Source organism: Apteryx mantelli, chromosome 5 (genome assembly GCF_036417845.1).
Source record: "Apteryx mantelli isolate bAptMan1 chromosome 5, bAptMan1.hap1, whole genome shotgun sequence".
Classification (NCBI taxonomy): Eukaryota; Metazoa; Chordata; class Aves; order Apterygiformes; family Apterygidae; genus Apteryx; species Apteryx mantelli.
In genome coordinates this window covers 26,764,254-26,773,137 of record NC_089982.1, presented here as the reverse complement: position 1 = coordinate 26,773,137, position 8,884 = coordinate 26,764,254, and the positions used below count along the sequence as shown (strand labels likewise).

At 37.6% G+C, this 8,884-nt stretch overlaps 1 protein-coding gene across 1 annotated transcript in view; it reads left to right on the top strand.

Moving 5' to 3' along the window:
• Window positions 1-1,466: 1,466 nt before the first annotated feature.
• ANKRD50 (ankyrin repeat domain containing 50) overlaps window positions 1,467-8,884 on the top strand; it is a 40,828-nt gene continuing 33,410 nt past the window's right edge. Inside the window, exon 1 of the mRNA XM_013951746.2 lies at window positions 1,467-1,954. Coding sequence (XP_013807200.2) covers window positions 1,476-1,954 — 479 coding nt within the window. The 5' untranslated portion in view covers window positions 1,467-1,475. The remainder of the gene's footprint in view (window positions 1,955-8,884) is intronic.

The following is an 8,884-nucleotide window of genomic DNA, read 5'->3' as shown; positions in this document are numbered from 1 at the left end:
CGATCGGGCTGCGAGAATGTTGCTGAAGTCACTTTTGAGCCGTGTGCGTGTCTCGGCTGAAAGAAACTGTAGGAGGGTGGCTAAAGCGAAGCCCAGGATAAAGGGTTTTGTTTTGGGGGGCGGGCGGGGGTGTCGAAACGGCAGTCAGCGGGTGACAAGCACACCGGCAGTGTGTGAGGTGTCGGCGGCTGGGTGAGTGTATTAAACTGTGGCTCTCGAGTCTGCAGTGTGTCCTAATGCATACGAGTCGTGAACAAAGAAGTGTGCAAAGAGCTGTAGGCAGCTCTCGAATGTAAAATAAACTTCAAAAAAAAAAATGAAGCTAGCTGTAGAAAAATTGAGTAAAGAGAGATTTCAGTGATGAAACCTTGTTAGAGGGAATATCTCTAAGATAATGGGATATACTCAGTTCTTGTCAAGAGAAAATGCAAGGCTTGTACCCTCTGTGGTTCTGAGGCCACTTTCATATGTTTGTTGTTTTTGTTATATTTTTAATATGTGGCTAATTGCAGCTTATACCAAAATCCTTAAAAAATGTTTAAGATTAATTTAGTTTCATAGTATAGGGAAAAATAATGAATAAGAGCCCTTGACTTTACTCTTTGTTGTCTGCATTAGCAAATGACTGAATTATGTCTTGCATGTAGGGTTAAAAGTGCTGTCTTCTTTATTTCAGAGCTCTAGGGGAAGATGTTGTCTCTTCTGACATCTTGCGATTAAGATACCTGAAAACAGGTTCAGTAAGAATCCAGGTTCCTGAAGAAGACGGTTATGAATGTATTGAAATAAGAAGTTGTAAACATTTTCCCCCCCCGTCATCTATACCACTTAAGAAACCGTAATCTGAAGCACTTCCTGGGCACTTGCCCAGATGAATGGAGTCTGCATAGCTCACTGTCTAAATTGACCATTTCTTAGTGAGTGGTACCTATCCACATGTTTGTGATGCGTATATAATACTCCTGAAGAAAAATCACTTTCTCTGTAAAATTCCCAGAAGGAACACTTTATTGTGGACAGCTTTTTCTGGATTTTTATCCAGAGAGATTAATGCCTAGAGTTGAAAGGCATTTAGTGTACACTGAAAAGTTGGCTTTCCCTCATTTTTTCCAGATGTATTGTCTCCCCTGTATACTGGGAACACACACAACTACATAAACAACACATGTAGTCATGGAGCTGTATGAACTTTTGAGCTGTATGAGAAGTATTATTGAGCATTGGTATCAGACTGCTTCATGATGTCAGCTGAACTGTGATGTGTAATGCTAATCATAATAAAGCATCCAAATGGAGTGACACCTATCCTGCGAAGAGGCTGATAAGTTTTATGAGAAAAGTTAACAGATTACCTTAGTCTCTGGCAAGTTATGTGCAGAAGACTTTCTGTGCAAGATGAATCTGTATTTCCATTCTTCAAGATGTTGAAGGTGTATTGCTGCTTATGACAAATTCAAGAGAAGAAGCTTTATAAAATGGCTCAAACCAGCTTGCTGCAAGGAAAGCAGTTTTACTGTAGGGAGTGGGTTTTCCACAAGCTTCAGCACTGCCTCCAGGAGAAAGCTAACTGCAGCAGTAGTACTGCCAACAAACCATCTCTTGTAGCAAATTCTGGGAATAATACTGGTGTTGTCTCTGGGAAAGGAGCTGCCTGGGGTGTATTGTTGGTAGGAGGGCCCGGTAGTGGGAAGACGGCCCTCTGTACTGAGTTACTGTGGCCAAGCTCACCTGCAAACCTACAAAGAGGCTTACATCGTCAAGCTCTAGCCTTCCATTTCTGCAGGGCCCAAGACTCTGACACTCTGTGTGTTGGAGGGTTTATTAGAGGCTTAGTTGCACAAATCTGCCGCAGTGGACTGATCCAGGGATATGAGGACAAACTAAGAGATCCTGCTATTCAAAGTCTCTTGCAGCCTGGGGAATGCGAGAGGAACCCTGCTGAAGCATTTAAAAGGTAAAAAACAAACAAACCTAACCAAAATAAAACCCAAACAAAAAAGGCTGGCTTCTATTTAGGCTCTTCCTTCCAAAGAGTCTACAATACAGACAGTTTAAAATACGCTTGTTTTGCAGAATCATGACTTGTTATCTCTATGGATTGCTCTCAGAGCTTGTAGACTGTCCATGGAAAAATCTAACTTTGTCCTCGTAGCTGACCTAAATAAATATTTACTTTTTTAAACAATTTAATACTAATAGTGAATTTATTTACATTCATGTAGTAGTATCCTCAGTTGTACCTGCATTTTAGAAGGAGTTTAAAGTAACAGACTTCAGAGTGGAAGGTATCTAATCAGTGGCCTTCAGCTGTGATAGAAATAGGGCAGTTTTCCTTCAGAGACCTGAAATGGACATTTCGGGACCCTCACAAAAGCTTCCAATACTGGTTTCTGTTGAACAGGAAGCTGGACTAATGGATCTCTGGGTCTGATCCAGCACATCAGTTTTATGTTTGTCTAAAAATATGTGGTAGGAAAGTAACTCTTAATTAACTTCTTATGTTACTTCTTGCAAATATGTATGGATTATACTAATAATCTATTTAAAATCTAAAAATACTAAAAATCCACTATTTACGGGCACTCTGAAGTGTTCAGTGAATCAGAAGTTTATCAAGAGGGCTCTCTTTCCTCCCCCTCCTTTTTTTTTTTTTTTCTCTTCTCTAGTCATACTGAGTATGTGTGTAAGCGTGTATATACAAAGGTCACTTAGGAGAATCTGCCTTCCTGAGCACAGCATTCATAAGTGCTCATCTATCAGAAGCTTATTCTTTTGGGTGAAGGAAGATTCAGAAAGCACAAGGCTTGTCTCTAGCAATACAGCTTCAACTGATTGTGTTGCTAGTATGAAAGTTTCTTTTGGTGTTAGTTAAACCAAGGTTCTCTATTATTGCATGGTGACTTACCTTTTTGTGGTGCCTGAATAATGGGACTGTGTCTGTGGTATAAAAAGCCCTGTCAGTTTTTCTTTTTTTTCCCCCTCTTCTGACTACCAAGGCAGGGGCTTGGTAAGCAACCACTGGGGTTGAACTGTAGTGCTTGATCATATTGGCAAGGTGGTGTAAAAGAGCCTTACAGTTCTGATGACTGCTTTGTTCTTGCCTGGTGAATAAACAGGATGCAAGTCTACCATTGTTCTCAGTATAGTGTCTTTAAAATACCACAAATAGACTAAACCAAGACTAATTCTGGATTTTTTTGTTTGTTTGTTGCTAAATGAAGATGCAACTTCTAGCAGCTATTAAGGTCCTAATTTGAGATGTCTTAAGCCCTGTCAACTTCTAATGACTGAAAACAGGATGAAATTAAGTGTCTATAAGCAGAATAGCAGACTAGCTATCTAGCTTTAGGCAGACTTTTAAAATCATGGAAGAGGATTAATCTAATTTATAAAAGCCCATTTATGTTTAAAAGTCTGTTACAAAGAAATCTTACTAATTATTATGGCCAAGTTCTCTCTAAGAGCCTGAATTCTGGTTCTGCTTTAAACATGGTTGCCTTGTTCCAAAGAATAGGAGCTAGGTGTATGGCTTCAGATGAAATGCACTATAGAGATACAGAAGGTGACTCTAAGTCAGCTTTCTAGATGAAATTAATTTTTATGAATACTTTAATGATTGGCTGTTTTAGTATTTAGTTTCTTGTACAAGGTTTGTGGGTTTTTACTGGAAAAATAACATGACAAAACATTTGGCATTAGTCTTTCCTTACTCAGATTTTGCAGCAGCGATTGTGAACTTCTCCTGTTACTCTGAAAATACTTAGACTGTAGTTCAACAGCTTCAGTCAAGGAGAATTCGAGGGTTTTCTCAGGTGAATCCTGTGATTCCCTTGCTGCCCACCTACCCTGATCTGTTTTTGAAAGCAGCTGTTGTAGCTAGCCTTCATCCTCATGTTTCAGATTTAAGGAAGATGAGGTGCTAGAGACAAGGTGCTGTACTGGGAATATAGGTTTTCAGCACTGTGACAGGGGACCAGGAGATGGCTGTTGACAGCAGTACCATGAGCTTGTTCTGCTGCCTGTATGATACAATCACTGTTCTACAGACATGAGGAACTTAACTACCCCTGCCCCCAAATACCTTAATCATTTGTTAATGTAATTTTGTTAAAATATGAAGCACAGAAAAAATGTTTTTCATGTTTCCTAAGACTCATCACTAAGCCCTATAGTATTCTAGTCTGGTGTATTTATATATACATTCTGTTAAATGCAAGCTGTTGTAATGTGAAATGAGTTCTAGGAAGACATACAGTCAGCTGATTGTCTTTCATATTTTGTAAAGACACTGAAACGGCATAGAACGCTCATCTCAATGCTCCATTCATGTTACTTTATTTTAGTTTTCCTTATTCAATAGACGAGTGTCTTTCTTTAAAGACACTATCACAAATTCTTACTCTGCTTTGCACGGCTGCTCCAGGCTGAGCTACGTATTCATGGCCTAAAATGGAAAGACTTCTCTTTATAAGTACTAAACAAGATTACACTATTCTATTTTTGTTCCAATTGTCCTAGAAATAGTAAGAAAGAAACTTTTAGATGCCTTGTAACGTGCTAGTTTATAAGCGATATCATGTTCATTAGTCAAAGCAGTGTATCTTTTTATGAAAAAGATATTCTTTAGGTTTTCTGCAGTCCTGGTGGTCATAGTGATACATAAGCAAGTAATTATCCAGAGAGTTAAGGCTTTTCTCCTCCTATTTGAATGTCTCTCTTCAAAAATTTTTCGTGTATTTATAATATTAAACTGCCCTAATCATTTTAGGGACAGGTCTGTAGATTTGAAGAGCTGGATGAACTGCTACATACAAATGTATTTAACAAGCATTTGTTGCTGCACTGACAGCTGAGAAAAGGAGTTGCTACTCATGGCACCAGTCCTGAAGCGCTTTTCTCCAGACCTGCAGTTCTGGAGCAGAGAGGAGCAGCCTTAATCATAAGGGAGAATGCTGAAGCTCAAGTTTGAGCTTTAGGTAAAAGCAAAGCAGAAAGTATAAAGGAAGCTGCAAAGAATATTTCAGATTCTAAAAGTACAGGGGAGAAATGCATTACACTGAAATTTAGTTGACAAAAATCTATTATATTATTCTTATTTATTTAGATAGAAAAAGCAAAACCAGAATAACCCAATTTCTGCCATATTACCTTTGGTGTTGTGGGTGTGAGTTGTTTTCAGTTTTGTTGCAGCATGTTTATACTTCTAGTGACTGGTAGAAATACAGGTAGATATCAATTATACAAGAAAAGAGGAATTCTGATAAAGCAAAACCATGGATAATGCAGAAATTCATGTAAACTAAGCTGTAAAGACACTCACCCTTATGATTTCTGTTTATGCTTTACAGAAAAAAGAGATGACTTTAGCTTAAGACAGTAGGGAGTGGGAGAAGACACTTCTCCCATGTGTTGTGCTACAATTAGGATTAGTGAAGAAAGGCAGAGCTTGATTAATTCACAGCCCAGATAGTGAACTGCATTAGAAGTGTAGAACTAGTTTTCATTGCATAGTCAATTTCTTTTCCAGCTATAGCTCTTAGTTTGAAAGACATCCACTGCCAGAGTTTGAGTCAGTTTCAGAGAATTTAGAACAGCTGTCTCCTAAATAACATAATGTAGTTAAGCTTGCACTAAACTCACTCTTAGTGCTTTGGTCTAGTACAAAATTTGAGTTTTGTGTAATGCTTTCTTGTGGATGTCTTCACAATAAATTTAAAATCTTGTGAGATTTTGTACATACTTGTTTCTTATATTCTGTATCTTGGGTCACTTATGTTCAAGTGCTTTTTTACTTGTGTAGTGACCCAAAATTTTAGTAATAGAATATATCTGTACAATTACTGTAGTGTAGGATGGCCTGCTCTAAGATTTATACTGGCAAAAAGGAATCTACAAGTAACTATCCCTCATCAGTAAGATCAGTAGCTCCACCCAAGGAAAGAGAGGAGGAAAAAAAAGAAAGAAAAAAGCTGCTGAACACATTTGTGATTGTGTAAGAAATTAACAGAAGTTTTCTTGAGTTGATGTTATATCTTCTTTAGCAAAAATCAATATAGCAGAAGCAATGCCACAGAACAGAATTGTCCTTCTTCAGGAAAGACACAAATATTTATTTCTTCTTCAATGCAGACTGGTGGTAAATCCAGTATCATGGCTTCTTTCTAAGATTTCTGGACAAGCCCAGCTTTCTTTTTCCTCTATTTTTAGCTCTTTATCTTAGCCACTCATTTTTAAAAAGAAAAAACCCAGGCAGCTAGCTAAAAAAAAGGTGGCCACACCAAAACTTTAAAATAATGATGATAAAGAAACATTGGAGATTGCAGCTTCTTTCCACGTTGCAGGAACACATGCTAGTGCTCTGTAAAGCTGTCTGCTTAATAGCTCCGGTATAGTTACTGTGTGTTTGAGTACACAAGAAATTTGCATTCTAATGGAACATGACCAATAATGTTAAGTGATAGAAAGTAAAGCAGTTCTGTAGTTGTGTAGAATATACAACAATCTGTACACTTGATTGTAAAATGTGTGAGGTCACCTAAGGTTTATGCTGACTGCAAGAATGAAGCAGGCGTTTATATTGATTAGACTTGAAAGCCTTCTTGTTTGAGTCATTGGTTTGGATGGCATTAAAGTACAACAGTTTTTGTGCCAATAGGTGCTATGCTATGTATATAAAGTTACTTTTAGCTTTTGGGGGGGAATTTTGCAATTAGTATATAAAACTTTGCAGGACTGAGCCTCTGGTGTTTCATGGTTGGCAATATAATTGAAATCTTACAAACAGCAGAACTTGGAGTAAAAAAACTAGGATTGTGAATCCGTGCTAACAGACATTTTCTCCCCCCACCCTTGCTGTTTGGGCTTTCCATGCTACTTAATTTTTTCTTTCTTTCTTTCTCCCTCCCTCCTTTCCCCCAGGGCTGATGTATCATCAGAAAGTTGCAAATTGCAGATGTTTGGGTGAGATTTTACCTTTGTGTAAAAGTTAAGGGGAAAAAGTTTTATTTCAAGTTCCAGGTTGCTTGTTTGACAGCATAGAAAAACACAAGTTTGTTCAGCAAATGTTCTGTGATAGTTGTTCAGGGACTTTAAATGTACAGTACTGAAATGCCATTTTTTCTTGCCATTTATCGAGCATAAATGACGGAAGGGATTTAGAAAATTGGTTGTATACGATAAATAATCAGATGAAGTGTGAAGAAGCTGTTCTTTTTGGAACTCCTTGTATGTTCTTTGAAGTAAGTAATATAATTAAAATTATTGTGGATTGTGTAGACTTTATTGAGCAGTTAATTACTGAGCTTTTCACTGTTAGGAGTAGCTTACTGTTAACTGTATAAACTGTTTTTTGGAGTAAATCTGTAAAGGAAATGGCCAGTTCCTCCGCAGTTGCTTTCATTTCTGCTTTTATTTTCTTTTTCTCTTTATTTATTTATTTACCATTTACTTTCATACTGTCATTAGCTAATAGGAAGATTCACATCCACTTTAATGGCTGAGGCAAGAGACTAGAGTATCTCGGCTTTCATGAAAGCAGAAGGGGTTAGTCTTTGATGCTTTACAAACTTTGAGTTGTTCTCACTAGTGAATTAACCACAGAGCATGCATCTGGTGCTGTTAGCACCTGGCAGAAGCATGAAAAGGACATGATTTCTGATGGTTTTATTGGCACCCAAAATTCTGTGACAGCTGTGAAAATAGTAATATTAATTTTACTCTGGAGTTGAGGTGGCAGCATGTGGTATTCAGGCTATACGTCTTTCTTTATTTTCCTTTCTTTCTTTGCTTCCTTTCTTTTTATGAAATGCATTTAGTAAAAGACCCTTTTTACCATGAGCTTATGAGGGGTTGAAATAGAAGATATTCTGAGGGCAACACATTGGAGAAAATTACAGATATCTGAGCTCAGGCTACTGCGAACTGGAAAACTGCTGGGCTTTTTACCAATTTATTCTGTAAGACATTAGTAATTCAGTATTAATCTTTTATAGAAAAGAAATACCTTGACTTTTCACACCCAAGTCTCAGACTGTCTGGAAGTGATCTGCATCTTTTTGTCCAGTCCTCTGCTTCCTTCTGGAAAGGACTGCTACACAGCCCTTCCCTCTGCAGCTCTAGTACAATTTTGATAGCTGTAGATTTGCAACAGTTAAAAGCTAATACAGAACGTGGATCTTGTCACACTCTCTAATTTCATAGAGCTGTAAATGGTAGAAGCAAAGCCAAGGACTAACTATGTCCTGTTTCATGGGAAGAAAGATCTGAATGCATAATAAATGAATTTACAAAACCTTTTAAAGAAAAAAGGTATTAAACTTCATAGCGTGTTTACTCATTTACTGCATGTAAAGTTCAAATATGTGAGTGACTAATTTCCACCTAGAGAGAAGGGGTTGTAGCGGACCTCAGAAAATCAAGTCCATATCCTTGCCGCAGATAGAAGCCAGTAAGTCTGTTTTTGAGAAATGCTTGTTTATCTGCTCTTACGCTTCATGATCCTTACTGTCAGAAAAATTTCCATACAACCTGAATTTTTCTTGCTATAATCTAGGCTTGTTAGTACTTACGGTGTTCTCCAGGGACATTATTTCTTTCCTCTTTAGGACAGCCTTTTACATATTTGGATGCTGTTATATTCTTTTTTGTCTCTTCGTTAAGCTAAATAATTCCAACTTGTTAGTATTTCATCAGAGGTCGCACCTAAGAACATGATATTAAAAACTCCCATAGCTAAATTAAATTTTCTCTAGCCAGAGGGAAATTTTGTTAGCAACATTTTAAATGTGTAAATACTTAACATTCTGCTTCTGTACTTTCCCAGAATTTTGTCTATTCCTACTTCTTTCACTTATGCTTGACCAGAATCCAGAAGCTAGATGTAGCC